This window comes from Takifugu flavidus, chromosome 6 (assembly GCF_003711565.1).
Source record: "Takifugu flavidus isolate HTHZ2018 chromosome 6, ASM371156v2, whole genome shotgun sequence".
Lineage (NCBI taxonomy): Eukaryota > Metazoa > Chordata > Actinopteri > Tetraodontiformes > Tetraodontidae > Takifugu > Takifugu flavidus.
In genome coordinates this window covers 240,464-255,000 of record NC_079525.1, presented here as the reverse complement: position 1 = coordinate 255,000, position 14,537 = coordinate 240,464, and the positions used below count along the sequence as shown (strand labels likewise).

Genomic DNA, 14,537 nt, shown 5'->3' with positions numbered 1-14,537 from the left:
GTATCGACCAATGGGAGCCTGCGTGGGACACGGAGACAGAGCCTCCGGCTAATGTGTCCCGCTCACGTCACGGTGCTACGCCACCACAGAGGTCACGGACAAAACAGGCTTTCAGGACAGCACTGTGCATATGGACACGTGCACGAAAGCATGTGTCCAGTGTCCGTTAAACGGGCCGCGGCGCGTCCAGGAAACACGAGGCTGCTGCCACCAGACCAGGAGGCGTCCACGCGATATTCAACGGACCCGAATAAATGATGTTAAATCAGAGAGCGGGAGGAACCGTGCGCTTCACTGTGCACGTTCACTCACAACAGAAGAGACGCAGCAGAGGAACAGCAGCTACTGCAGCTTCCACCATCACTGAAGCCAGAATCAAGAACTGCTTAGAGCGGCGCCGCCTCAGATCCAGACAGATTGATGGCACGTCCAGGTCCATTTTATGTAACCATTCATTTTTAGCTGTTTACAAGGTGGATTCAAAGACACTGGGAGACAAAAGGGCTCTAAAGAGGGAAGAGAAGCCTTTCAGGACCACGGACAGAGGACGCTCGGCTCCTTTCCCCTGTTTTGGTCGGACTTCCACCACAGCTTCACATATTTAACAACCTCTGGGAGACTCAAAAAAAGGCCCAGGAAATATTAAATGTGTGCTCTGCGATTCCACTTGTGCTTTTACTCTTGTATATTTTAGACCGATGCTCTGGATTTAGAGAGAAATGTCTCGTGGCCTTCTCTTCTACTCTCTCCACACAATATTTCAACATGGGTGTAAAATGGACTTTTAAAAGGAAGCAGCTTTCATCACGTTAATCATGAGAACAGTTAAAAAGTTTAGAATCTTGGCTGGAAGCCGCCTGTGATCGAGGCTGTTATTCCTCCGGGACTGATGGGGGCGGTATAAACACCTACGTGCGCTCTGGCATTATCATTCACTCTGAAAAAGAGAAACCAAAATGCTTTGAGAAAAGTTCATTTAAATTAGAAAAGGACTCATCCAAAGTCGCCCAGGCAGCAAATATTTATGGTATAATATTTATGGCAACTGACTCCACCCAGTCTGCATCTGGGTGTTTCCTTTTTAGCCCTAATAAAGTTTGTGTAAAATTGATTTCACTGTCACTGTAGCGTCTTCCTGACCAGAGAGAAGCTATTTACTGCTTCATACCCACCTTCTAAAGCCCCCATGAGGGGTATTTGTGATTTCATGCTGTAGAAATAATAATAATAAAGTTGATCGATTTTCATGAAAGAAAATGTAAAATGATCACTGTCAAATGGATTCATATCTGCATTAGCTCAGCTTTTCTGGGCCGTTATTGCACCGCTTGTTAACAATTAAATGCATAAATCACAAACAGGAGCTTACCTGCTACTTTTTCGGGGCAGGGGTAGATCCTTCTGGGGAGCAAGACACAAAGAGAGGGAGGGGACAGAATGAGACGATTAGGTGAGTTCAACCCAACAAACCCTAAAGATGAAGATGAGACCTTATAGAGAAACACTCGCTACCACAATGACTGCGACAACGGACCACATTCAAGGCAAAAACAAATTTCACTCGTGACTAGACGGTAATAAAACACTTCCAGGTTATTTCTCAGGGAAGCAGTTGGAAAACCGAAGCATCAGGAACAACCAGGTAAAAAGGTTTAAAAAGGTTGCTGCTGTATTTATGAGGTTGGAACGTGACAGCAGGAGCTCGGACGTGATTAGAGAGAGAGAGAGAGAGGCAGAGAGAGAGAGAGAGGCAGAGAGAGAGAGAGGAGAGAGAGAGAGAGGCAGAGAGAGAGAGACAGGCAGAGAGAGACAGGAGAGAGAGACAGGCAGAGAGAGACAGGCAGAGAGAGAGAGAGAGAGAGAGACAGTCAGAGAGAGAGGGGCAGAGAGAGAGAGAGAGAGAGAGACAGAGAGAGAGACAGGCAGAGAGAGAGAGAGAGAGACAGAGAGAGAGAGGGGCAGAGAGAGAGAGAGAGAGAGAGAGAGAGGGGCAGAGAGAGAGAGAGAGAGAGAGAGACTATCTCTTTGGCTTTGCATGTGTAAACAACATAGCAGGAACCAGAACCACGTGGGGGTGATGGGATGTGACCTGACAGCTGAGGCCTGCGTCTCAAAACAAGCGCACAACCCAAAAACTCACCTGATTCGCATTCATGCGTGCTAAAAAAAAAGGTCTTTGCATTTAACGAAGGAAGCCAACGCAACTAATTAATCTTCCCAAAGACTAACATGAATTATTTAATCGGTGAATTCTGCCCCGACATCATCAGAAGCTTCGCCTGCTGCTAAACGCCCCAGAACTCAGATTCACCCTCGACGGCATCTGTTTCTCCTCGCTGCCGCTGGGCGTGACCACGGGACAGATCAGGGCGAGGACGTCACCTGTCATGGCGAGGACTGTTCTCAACGTGAGTGACGTCACCTATCGTGGCGAGGACTGTTCTCAACGTGAGTGATGTCACCTATCATGGCGAGGACTGTTCTCAACGTGAGTGACGTCACCTATCGTGGCGAGGACTGTTCTCAACCTGAGTGATGTCACCTATCATGGCGAGGACTGTTCTCAACGTGAGTGACGTCACCTATCGTGGCGAGGACTGTTCTCAACGTGAGTGACGTCACTATCATGGCGAGGACTGTTCTCAACGTGAGTGACGTCACCTATCATGGCGAGGACTGTTCTCAACCTGAGTGACGTCACCTATCGTGGCGAGGACTGTTCTCAACGTGAGTGACGTCACCTATCGTGGCGAGGACTGTTCTCAACGTGAGTGACGTCACCTATCATGGCGAGGACTGTTCTCCACGTGAGTGACGTCACCTATCATGGCGAGGACTGTTCTCAACCTGAGTGACGTCACCTGTCATGGCGAGGACTGTTCTCAACGTGAGTGACGTCACCTATCATGGCGAGCGCTTTCTGGGACGGCTAATAACTTACATCATCAGGAGGAAGTGAGCTTAGCCAGGGTGACTCAGAGCGATGCCCCGCAGGATTACAAATACTGTACCAGCGTGTGTGTGTGTGTGTGTGTGTGTGTGTGTGTGTGTGTGTGTGTGTGTGTGTGTAGGGGGGGTGATAGGGGGGCTAATGGATAAAAACCCCAACAGCTGCTCCCTCCCCGCTCCAGACAGCTATTGCACACGCGTTACTGGCGACTCCAGGATCAAACAATAGTAAACGATGTCCTGCGCCAGTCAGGTGACCATGACAACGCCTGAAAGTTCCCTGCAACAATCTGGACACTAAAAATAAAGGTAGCAAAAGCTGCACTCAAGACACTCGCTGTTGTTTCCGGAATGTTTTCCTCCCAAGGGCGAATTATGGGATGACTGGAAAGCAAAGAAAAGATGCTAATTCGCTGCTAATCTGCGCAGCACTGGGAGCTTGCTACACCAGACCAGTGCAGTTTCTTACGTTAAAAAATTCACTTCAAAGCTCTGAATTTATGGCAGTCTAAATAAATGACACACTGACTCATTCGCTGGCCTACTTTTCTTCTGCTTTTCTAGTTTCACATGTAAACAAGAGATATTTTTAGGCTGCTCAGGGATCAACTCTGGTGGACGTGTTGGTTCTTCATCAGTGATCTTTACAGGTGATGTGGTTCAAATAAAGGCGGCTATTTCCAAACACACGAGACCCTGATTTACTGTGTTGATGCAACCGATGCACTCTGGGTAAATATCCCAGCTTTTCTGAATAAGAGACACCAGAAGGACGCGGAGAGGGAGAACAAAGCAGCAGTGGGTGACTTGGCCACCCGAGCTGGATCTCCTGCACTGATCACAGTCCTCAATCCACTGTGCTTAACATGGGCAGAACGCCCGGAGCAGGACTAATTATGTGTGTGTGTGTGGTGTGTGTGTGTGTGTGTGAGACGCAGACAGGCAGCCAGACAGACAGACCTGCAGGACCTCAACTTTAACCTGGGATTTTAGGGTGAAGGTTAAGAGTGAGGCGTGAATTGAGGTTAAGCTGTGGGGCCTAAACAGGCTGAATAGGTATTAGTCCAAAATATTGACTGGAAAATCAATGAAATTTATCATAAACTATCAAGAGGAAAACAATGACCTTTGCTTTGACTATGGAGGTGGAATAAAGGAACTGTTCCGCAACCTGAGTCGTGTTTCATTTGCATAAATGCCTGATAAGATAATAACTTGTTCCCGGTCCGGCTCCGCCCCCAACATGGCGTGGCCATGCTCAGGCGCCGTCTCCCTCCTTTGTTTCCCCGGTATGAAGAATGTCTCTGCTGTAAAAAGATCCGGACATTAGCCACTTAAACTGGGGGGATCCTGACCCACATCTGCCGTCTGCCTCAGGTTCGCCACCCCTCCCCCACCCGTCCCCTCTCCTCCTGGATTCCAGACCTCTCAGCCTGTCCTGCTGGTGGTGGTTGGACTTCCTCCCAGAGGGCACGCGGGGCTGTTAGGCCACCATTAGTCCTGCTAATGTGCCTGACAATTGCCCCGCATCCTCACCATTTAGACCTCCCGGCTCTGAGATATGGATATCGACCACTTGGTCGGGAATGGAGGGGAGGGGAACGGGGGGAGGGCGGCAGCCGATTTACTATGGACGTGTCGATAGGAACAAACAAAAGATGCTCCGCGAGGCTCCACTGGGTCAGACCCAGAGATGGGGGCTCACAGCCTTGGGCAACAGTCTGTAGGATTTACCCTGGAACACGCCTGCACCAGGCACCAGGCACTCATCAGCGCTGGGAGACATGGGTCAGCAAAGCCGAGTCCAGCTCAGGTGGCGCTGAAGAACAGCTCCCTCACCGTGTGTCATATTGTTCTGTCTGAGGCAGAAGAACGTCCCAGCAGAACCTGGAGGTCCATATTAAGTGTTTCCCCGCTTCATTTGACCCGACTCAGCACACAGTGGAAACACGATCGTCCAGGTGAAAATCCTTCAGCAAACGGACTCATCTATACAACTATGATCTATACAACTATAATCTATACAACTATGATCTATATAACTATAATCTATACAACTATGATCTATACAACTATAATCTATACAACTATAATCTATACAACTATGATCTATACAACTATGATCTATACAACTATAATCTATACAACTATAATCTATACAACTATGATCTATACAACTATGATCTATACAACTATAATCTATACAACTATAATCTATTCAGCACCATAGTTACAGCCTGTTTATATATTTATCTTGGTTGCAATGACTTTTATATACCCTTTACATATCTGTGAACTCTGTAAATACAAACATATAGATTGATATCATAAACATATATCATTGTGTGTATATTGTATATACCCTTCCCAGTTTTATTCGCTACTTAAGCACTTCTGGTTAGATGCTAACTGCATTTCGTTGCCTTGTACATGTGACATGTGTAATGACAATAAAGTTGAATCTAATCTAATCTAATATACTACTATAATCTAGACAACTATAATCTATACAACTATAATCTATACTACTATAAAATATACTAAAATATATACTACTATAATCTAGACTACTATAATCTATACTTCTATAAACTATGCTTCTATAATCTATACTTCTATCATCTAGACTACTATTAACTAGACTACTATTAACTAGACTACTATAATCTATGCTATTATAATCTATACTTCTATAAACCATACTACTATAATCTATCCTACTATATAAGATTGTCAGATACTACGCTCTATAATCCTGATTTAGGTCTTTTGTGTTCCACATCAGGCAGTTTAGAGATTTCCAGGTTTCCATGCAACCCAGCAGGCCTCTGCCTCCTCATGGTATAGACTCTATAGTATAGACTCTATACCATATAGAGATAAGAGACATTGGAGGATGACACTGCAACTTACATGTGAAGTAACCTAATGAGGTTAAGCAATAAAGTAACATCTCGTGCTCCCCATTAGGATCCACCAGGAACTAACAGGCCTGTTTTTACTGCTTAGCTGGACATGCTAAAGCTAAAGTAATTAAAACACGTTTGAGGACAATAATTATCGCGTGATTTCAGACGCGTGGTTACAGATCAGCGGTCGTTTCTAACACGTCCTCACCTGCAACCTCCGTCTTCGGATGATCCCAGAATCATCCATGGTACCTGTCCGCGGTCACACCTGTGGAAGGCTCTCGTGACGCCTGTGGTTTCCAGGTGACGGGAGGAGGAGGGGGGGGGTCCCTTCTTTATTGGTGCTCAGCGAGCCAGCGTCAGCGATGCCAAACAGTTCGGAATTCCGAATCAGAGCCGTAGAATCGGGTTTCCTGTAAAGCGTTTAAAGGAAGCGAGACTCTTGTGACAACATGTCAGGTCCCGACAGACCTGCCCCGTGATGGGCGCTGCTGAGCAGGCGCCAGTGGCCCCGCGCGGATCAGCTCGAGTCCAGAAGATACCGACGGGACCCCAGGCTGGAGAGGATCGCTCCGCAGACCACAGCAACTTCAGGCATCCGTCCAAATCTCCCCCGTCACGGCAGAAATGTGCAGAATCCCAACATCGCCTCACAAACGCGTCGCCAACGATCGTTAAAATCCGCGATCAGAACTGGGTGAAAAGGCGCCGCTGCATCCTCGCCGTGCATCTCAAACGTGCACGATGCTACATCCGCGGGCAGCGCGTTGAAAAAGGGGCGAGATCAATGACAATAGCGCGCGTCCGTGCGGGCAGCGACGCGCGCCCAGACATCGCCGATGGGAGAAGGTGAGCGCCCCTCGCTGGTGTCCCCGCCGACCCTCTGCGGTATCGCGGGGTTTGTGGCGGCGATGGGCGGCTGCTGCTGCTCAGGCTCCGGCCGCAGCTCCGAACACCCACTTCCTACTAGCGGCCGACGTTTAACCCTTCAGACGCCGCGCTGCTTTCACGCGTCGCCTTTATTTGAGACTCCAGCGGCGTCAGGAACATTGTGAGACTATAAATTATGCACCGTTTCTGGATTTGGATGGAAATTATGAATATATTAGTATACAAAGCTTTTACAAAAGACGCGCGCTGGAGTTTGATGAGGATTTTGTTTGCTTTTTAGACATTTTGCACACCCGTTGATTATTTATTCAAACACCCAGAAGCCTAATTAACACGCAGAAAGCTCTGGCAAGCCCACAACTCCCCTAAAATAAATGTAAACCAAGCGTATTTGCAATCCAAACCTACTGCTTCCTACTAACACGTCACATTTACACTGTGAGAGTCGTTAAGACGTTTCCCGGGTCAGCTGATGGGAAATGAATGACTGGAATAAGGATGAGGCATAAACGGCCCACGGATCAGAAAGATGCTAAAGCTACTGCTAATTAACCCTAAAGGGGGGGGGGGGGGGGGGGGGTCAATAGATTCCTTGGACTTGCTAAGAGCCAGAACCAACATCTGCTTTTTGGGGGTGAATCCTCTATGAAAGGAGACACCCAATCCATCCATCCATTCATCCATAACGTCGCCATCTCCACCAGCTCTGCTCGGCGAGGCGCGCGTGTGGGCCACGTGTGTGTTTGTGGCGCGTGTGCTGCAGCCCCACCAGGTGGAACATTAGGACTCACTTATCAGCTCATTTGGGCCGCGCTGCTTCACTCATCAACAATACATATTGGATTCATTTGACACCGTCTTTGTTCGTTAGCTGCTTGAGAGCGTGCGCGAGGAGACCCAAACGTGCACGCTGCTGCCGCTGAGGCCGCCGGTTTAACAAGGCCTCTTCGTTGGCGTCGGTGTTCCGCGTAAAAGCTTTGGATGACGTCACCCTTCAGCGAGATGTCCCTGAACTCATCACGGACTCAGCCGGCCGCACAAACCCGACTGCCGCGTGCGTGCGCGCGCGCGCGTGCAGGACTTACTCGAGCCCAGGCTTGAACCCCCACACCTCTGCCACTGTGCTCTCATCCTGTCGTCGTTATTCAACTCTTCTTTTATTCGGATCTTCCTGCTGCTCTCTGCTGCCACCTTCTCTTTGTTTCCACCCTTCACGGGGGTCTCACCCTCCGCAGCAGCGCTAAAAGCCCCCGTCTGGGGAGAGGAGCCTCTAAATAAAACAGAGACAGTCGGCGCTTCATCACTCATTAGGTTAAAGCTCAAAATCAAAGCTCACGTTCTCATTTAAACAGTCGTGTATTCAGATAAATGTCATTTTATCAACAAAAAATGAGCAAATTGGACATTTCAAGGGTGAATGAAGCCCACTGACACTGATGCAAAGAATCCGGTTCTATATTTTCCTGCATTTCTCTGATGACAGCAAACATTGAGACAAGCACGAACACGCCAAGATTCTGACGTGCACGTTCTTAAATGATGTTCTGACTTACAGCGAGAAGGTTACAGTTAAGGTCAGCTGTGAGAGATTGGCGATAAATATGGCTGAAAGTATCATTTAGTTTAATTTTGGAAAGACTTGGAGCATTAATTTAGATTTTGGAGCTTTTTAAACAAAACTATAGTCAAGCAGCTTTTTTATTGATGAGAGAAATCTTTTTTTTTGGCTTTTTCTTCAAAACAAAGCTTTAACTTTGAAGATCTTTTTATTGGGTATATTTCACATGCATAAAGTAAAAACGTCCAAAGTGGCCCCATCATTTCCTTCATTATGAATCGAATTAGAAAGTTATTTAGAGTCTGAACTATAATGTTAATAACAGAAGTTTTAGGACCAACCAGAACGTGTCACTCTGGCGCCCTCTAGCGACGCAGGAAGTTCATGCCGAGAATTGAGCAAAAGATTTATAAAAAATGGAATAAGTTCTATTTTGCTATACTATCCATTAATTCATTAAACAATTTCATATGTGTGTATGTGTGTCTGAGAGCACAGGTGTGAAGGTACCTGGGGTTCTTGGTAGAGGTTGTTTATTCTGTCTCCACGTTCCCAAGTCTGCTCGGTCACAAGTGACGCACATACTTATCAGGAAAAGAACTTTAAAGCCTCAAAATCAATGATCGGAAGAGCGGGAACGTTGGAAGTTTCAGGGATGAATCTGAAAGGTCGGTGACATTTGAGCTGGTGATCAATGCGAAGACACACGTTGTCTTAATGGTGACGAGCTCCTGGAGTCATCAGCAATCTTTGGACCTAAAGATCTTTTTAACGACATCAACAACAGGTCAGAAAAGCATCTAATCAATAAAAGATCACAGGATCTGATCTGTGGTCGGCACAGGAGTGAAAGAGGTTGAGCGTGCCCGATTTAACGGAGGAGGAGTTCATTCATAAAACCTCCGTGTGTCCTCAGTGGAGAAGAACCAGCATAATCCAATCAAGGCAGTTAAAAGACGCTGCTACAAGAAACTGGGACGATGCGTAACAACAGGAGGGATTAGAAGCCTCCTGACCCCGGGGAGCCGACAGAGCGCCGTCGAAGAGGACAGATTGGGCCGCTGAATAGTCCTGAACCATCAAATATCAACATTGGAGACAGCGACCAGCAGAATCGGCCCTCGTTTTCCTTCCAAATGCTCCGATTTATCAGCGAAACCTTGTTGAGAACTCCTAAATAACCCAAATGCACCACTGAAGTTGCCATCATGTGATGAGTCCCCAAAATGTTTGATTGGATGTTTAAGATTGAAGGTGTGAGTTTATTGACCATTGCAATAAACTCACACAGACAAGAGCATCAAAATAAGAGCAGCGACTTTATTTCTGAATGCACTTTGGATGCTCGATGTTCTCGGGTTAAAATAACAAGCCTCAGGTTGTACAGCCAGAATCCTGGATCATACGGGCTTCACCTGGCAGCTCTGGTACCGATTACAGCCCTTAATCAATGGAAAAAGTCGCTCCCTGCCAGAGAGCAGCATGACCTCTATTTACCCCCCAGGCACTGCGTTCCTGTGGGGTCGGTGGGCTAATAAACCACTTATTTATCTTTAGAGCAGAACCTGAATAATTGTGACAGATTCTAGATTCATTAGTGCGTTATTAGTGCTCACTCAACAGTGGATAAAGTGCACAGATTTTGATTCACAACCAGGGAATGATGGCGTGTTGAGATGATGAATTAAAGCCGGCGCTCTTTGGCATCACCGTTTTATCCTGGCCTCGCCTCACTATTAATCCCATTGACGTAGGAGGCGCCCCGGCCGCTCAGGGGGATTAGACGAGGGTTTATAAATGGAGGTGAAAGAAGAGATCAGGAAAGGAAGCGCACTGAAGTCAACAGCTCAAGACCTGCACCTGTTGGTGTGACCACGGAGGCGACCCCCCCCCCGCTGAGGCTGAGACCAGGACCGGCGTTCCTCCCAGCATCATGAACGTGGAGACGGTGCTCCAGAACACATCGGCCACGGCCGCCTTTGACAGAGAGGCTCTATCCCGGAGAGCCCTGAGGGCGACCCCCAGAGGAGCATCGTCCCATTTTGTCGGGAGCTCCATCATCATCCTCTCCTCGTTCGCCGTCTCCACGCTGGCGATGAACTGTGGGAAGAAAATCCAGGACAGCAAGCGGAAGCAGGAAGACGGATATGCCTTTTGTTGAAAAGCAAAGCAAAAGAAAAGGGGGCGAGGATGCAGCAGAGCAGCAGAGCAGCATGAGCAGCAGAGCAGCATGAGCGGAGCTGCTGTGGCTTCAGATCAGCCACTTCCACCCAGAACCATCAAACTACCAGATGATGCAGTCATGAACCAGACTTCAACCTTTTACCTCATGGACTCACACAGCTTTGAGAATGGAGCTAAACGTATGTTCTAGCGTCTGATAGTTTGAATTTAATGTAAAAGTCTTTGTATTAGTGAAACAGTGAAAAGTGTATTCATGTAAATGTCATTGGAAATGTGATTATCCTGAGTTTCTGTATGGAGCCAATTCAACGTGACAACTAGATGTATTTCAAAGGTTTTTGGGCACATCTTGGTTTACTGTAGTGCAAATACAAGTACTGTGTGGTTATTGTAAATATTAGAAGGTGAACTTGTTCAGAAATGTTGAGAATGTTACTCTGAATCCGTCCTGGAGGTTGGTGTATTCTATCACACCTCCGGTAGGGGGCAGCACAGGCACTAAACGCTTCAACACCTTGCGACATCAATTCTTGGCGAGATTATTTTAATAAAGTCCAATAAGAACACAGTTTTAAAGACCTTTTTGTGTCTGAAGATAAAAACGTATCCCAGGAGGCCACGTTACACTGCTGTGAGTCCCCAGAATCATCTGTGGGAGGTGCGTCTGAGACGGGAAGAGCTCCTCAAAGGGTGTCCAGGCTCTTCAGCTTCCTGTCACTGAAGAATCGGTGCGTCTGGTTGGAACCGCTTTGGCTGCCTCCTCCCGCTGCTGCACTGAAATAGGACAGCATGGACCTGTTGTTGCGGCGCTGCGCCGCTTTCTCTCCGTCTTCGTCATCGTCATCATCGTCCCTGAGGAGACAGAAAACAGGGCTGAGTTCATCATCCGGGCTGATTCGCATTCAATCTAAAGGATTTGCAGGCTCAAAAGTGGATGTTATGTGTAAAAACACACATTTGCCTTTGACAAAAGTGACATTTATTCATTTAAAACACACGACTTTGTGAGGCGACCTTCGAACCTTTCAGGCCAGCAGAACAGTAGTAGAAAAAATAAACCTAATTAAAGGAGTAGCATCAAAAGCTTTACAAAGTAAAGCGGTAACCTCAGTAACAGAAGCGTCCGTGAGCAGATTAACATTTAGGACAGTGCTCGTTACTCATCATTTAAAATACGCCGCATCAGCTCCAGGGATTAGAAATGAAGCGTGAAACACCCAGTTTAAGGTGTGAACTGCCATCCCATCGTAGTTAAATCTATGAATCGGGTCAATCCCTTATTTACCAATGGACTGTAACTCCTCTGCTGTCCATCAGAGTTTGGGCCGTGCTCCAGCTGAATCGGACAAGCTGGGGGTATCCGAACACAGGGTCCAGGTACCTGAGGAGCCAAGCTTTAGTTTTGGGGTCTGAAACAGAGTAAAATATCAGCTTGTGATTCATTTCTTGATTGGATTCTTCATATTAGAGCTGAGACGGCACATTTGTGGAATCAGGAAAGGCTGCTGGTACCGCTGGGGTATCCTGAGCCGTAGTCTGCGTCCACCTCTCCCAGGTCTTCACCAAACCTCCAGTGTTTGACAGCAAAGTCTCTGGCCACCTGCAGGGCACAAACACGTCCCACTGAGCTCATCGACCACCTCCAGGACCAAAGTAACACCACAGGAAATAAACTAACAAGTACAAGATAATGGGAATATGGCGTAACGGGGCGCCTGCTCACTCACTTTGGCGCAGATGCTGGCTGCACTGACGATGGGAAACAACGAGTCGGCCTTTGGCCTCACTGTCACGGCAATTCCAGGGAAGAGCTTTGAGAGTTTGTCCTCGTACTTGTCTGCTGGTCCAACTGTGTCTACAAACACCTGGAAACCAGTAAGACAAGGGCATAGAAACGGGTTTTTTTTAAAGAATGGATAGTTCCAAAAAGCCCATTACATCGAGACTAACTGGAAAAGATATCATAAAAAGAGCCATTTCCAGATCTTATTTCTACATTAATCTGCTTTGACACATCAAATTCAATCAACCAACCTAAAACGTTCTGAAATAGACACATAATCTGAAAAATATATGCAGATATAACCAAGGAGTGCTGTTGACGACACATCCTGGTGACAGTACAGGTGTGCACGTGTTACGATGACCTGCACGTACCTCTTTGAGCTGCACCCCACAGTCCAGAGCATGTTGGACCAGACCGATGGCGGTGTCGTGCGAGAGGGCATTCAGGTTGTATTTCGTCCTAGCAAAAGCAGCCATGTTTTAGTGTGAAATAGTGCAGAAAAGTGTGAAATGTTGCACCAGATCATTTAAGTGTCCGATACCGCTGTAACATGCTATTAGAGATGGTATTTGGTGAGAGGACCTGCAGAGCCCAGCCAACATAACTCTTTGCTTCATCCAGCTTTTCAAACAGAGCCTCTCTTTCTGCCTCAGTCAGGGTCTTTGAATCTAAGAGAACAATAAAATTGGTTAAAATAATGCCCTTTAGGGGCTCAATGCATCTTTCTTTACCTGCTACTTTCAAATCCTTCAGCTCTTCCTTTCTGGATATTGGGCAGAAACATATACCATATACCATGGGCCCTGGAATAAATGACATGAATTTATGAATAGTATGCATGCTCTATATGAGGGAGATGATGCGGTGGTACCACGCAAACACGCCATCGAGTCCCGTACCGAGGACGGGCCCCCTGCCGGCCTCATCGATGCCCAGACAGCAGTCTTCAGTCCGGCATATGTCTGGAATCTGAGACTTTAGCCGACAACTTACCGAGTTGTCTGCTTCGAATGGGCTGAGGTCCATGAGGGAACGCTGCAAAGAAAAGGAACACAGATATTCCTGTAAAGAACTTAAAAACCGCAAACTGTCGCGGCCTGAGACACAATTGACTGAATGTGCTCGTGGAGTTTAGCTAATGTATTAACGATAAGTAATTAGCTTTGTGAATAACTAAGCACTGCACTTCATCGTTAAAAAATGCATGTGTCAACACAACTGGTTCACGAAAAGTCTTACATATTTGTCAGTAATCTGCAATTATGTCGAAAATAATAACAGCGTATTTGGCGCCCTGCAATGACGTCACACGACTTCTTCTTCGTGGAGTTAGCAGCGCAGACGCGTCGCGGGTAATGCTGCCCCCTACTGTTCGCTCCCAGCATGATTGTTATTTCCCCATTTCCTCGAATAAATTCTGATATTGTGCAGAAATCTGTCACTTTCGAGATATAAATTCAGCAAATCCCGATGAACGTGTGAAAACACGTTACACGGTGCTGTTACCCATCATTTTTTTATTTCATTTTCGTACAATTTTCCCTTCTTTACTATTAACACAAGAATGTGCTTCTAATCAATAAAGGAAACACAAAAGTAAACACTCCTCTTTACATTTGGTGGAAAGTTTGCAAGATCCGTCGGTTATGTTAATGCTCTCTGACTGGTGACAATTGCTGTGAAAACAGAATTTTAGAATAATCTGTACGTGCAGGTATAAGCCCAATGCAATATGTAAGATTTAGAGTAGAAATTTAACTTTAAACAAGAACAATCTTCTGAAAAAACAAAATAATTCAAAGTTCTAAATAATCTGTAATAATTTGTCCATCAGTACCATAAAAAGCGAAGATGTTCTTATTTACTACACAATTTAACTGTCCTGTATTAAAATGTAGGCAAAGGAAACGAGGTTTCATTCATAACAATTTATCATAAAATAAGATACATTAAATATAAATGCTGTGTTATATTGTTTAATAATTTATAATAAATATGTAAATAGCAGGTAAAATAAAGAGAGTGCTAATATATTCCAGAAAGGGGGAAAATTGTGGATGTGTGTCAGGAGGGCAAAAAGACAAATGAAAGAGAATAAATTAAATGGAAAAAATTATATTGTACAAATCCAAGAGCACAAATAACACACCCATAAAATCTAAAACTGTTCTGCACATAAAGAAAATGTACTTGTGAATAAAGAGGGAAACATAATGACAACGGTGATTACGGTATTTTCACATTTGCAAATGAAACTGAA

The 14,537-nt window shown here is 46.1% G+C and overlaps 2 protein-coding genes and 1 long non-coding RNA gene across 6 annotated transcripts in view; 1 reads left to right on the top strand and 2 right to left on the bottom strand.

Moving 5' to 3' along the window:
* mast1a (microtubule associated serine/threonine kinase 1a) overlaps window positions 1-6,833 on the bottom strand; it is a 29,346-nt gene extending 22,513 nt beyond the window's left edge. The window contains exons 1-2 of one of the 3 annotated variants that reach the window (XM_057036306.1): window positions 6,067-6,833; window positions 1,370-1,401 (exon numbers count right to left, since the gene is read on the bottom strand). In XM_057036306.1, the coding sequence (XP_056892286.1) occupies window positions 1,370-1,401; window positions 6,067-6,105 (71 nt within the window). In that variant the 5' untranslated portion in view covers window positions 6,106-6,833. The remainder of the gene's footprint in view (window positions 1-1,369; window positions 1,402-6,066) is intronic. The other 2 variants (XM_057036303.1, XM_057036307.1) reach the window with 2 other exon arrangements.
* A 4,185-nt stretch (window positions 6,834-11,018) lies between these two features.
* On the bottom strand, window positions 11,019-13,641 carry rnaseh2a (ribonuclease H2, subunit A). 2 transcript variants are annotated; one of them, XM_057036312.1, is made up of 9 exons: window positions 13,517-13,641; window positions 13,177-13,312; window positions 13,009-13,080; window positions 12,819-12,945; window positions 12,649-12,736; window positions 12,219-12,356; window positions 12,004-12,091; window positions 11,777-11,900; window positions 11,019-11,343 (listed from the first exon to the last, which is right to left on the bottom strand). In XM_057036312.1, the coding sequence occupies exons 2-9, from the start codon at window positions 13,301-13,303 to the stop codon at window positions 11,175-11,177; spliced, it is 933 nt and encodes a 310-aa protein (XP_056892292.1). In that variant the 5' UTR covers window positions 13,304-13,312; window positions 13,517-13,641; the 3' UTR covers window positions 11,019-11,174. The 2 variants fall into 2 exon arrangements, with proteins under 2 accessions (XP_056892292.1, XP_056892293.1); XM_057036313.1 differs by lacking the exon at window positions 13,517-13,641 and having other exon boundaries at window positions 13,271-13,294.
* On the top strand, window positions 11,338-12,979 carry LOC130527634 (uncharacterized). Its single transcript, XR_008951087.1, has 2 exons — window positions 11,338-11,495; window positions 11,625-12,979. It is a non-coding gene; the product is annotated as an uncharacterized LOC130527634 (long non-coding RNA).
* Window positions 13,642-14,537: the final 896 nt, after the last annotated feature.

What these genes read in the sequence shown, in the direction of transcription:
- rnaseh2a (XM_057036312.1), bottom strand. Translation starts at nt 13,303, where the DNA reads ATGGACCTCAGCCCATTCGAAGCAGACAACTCGGTAAGTTGTCGGCTA. An exon ending in GAAGGATTTGAAAGTAGCAG is followed by an intron (nt 12,946 to 13,008) that starts GTAAAGAAAGAT and finishes TTGTTCTCTTAG; the next exon opens with ATTCAAAGACCCTGACTGAG. An exon ending in CGGCTCAGGATACCCCAGCG is followed by an intron (nt 11,901 to 12,003) that starts GTACCAGCAGCC and finishes ACTCTGTTTCAG; the next exon opens with ACCCCAAAACTAAAGCTTGG.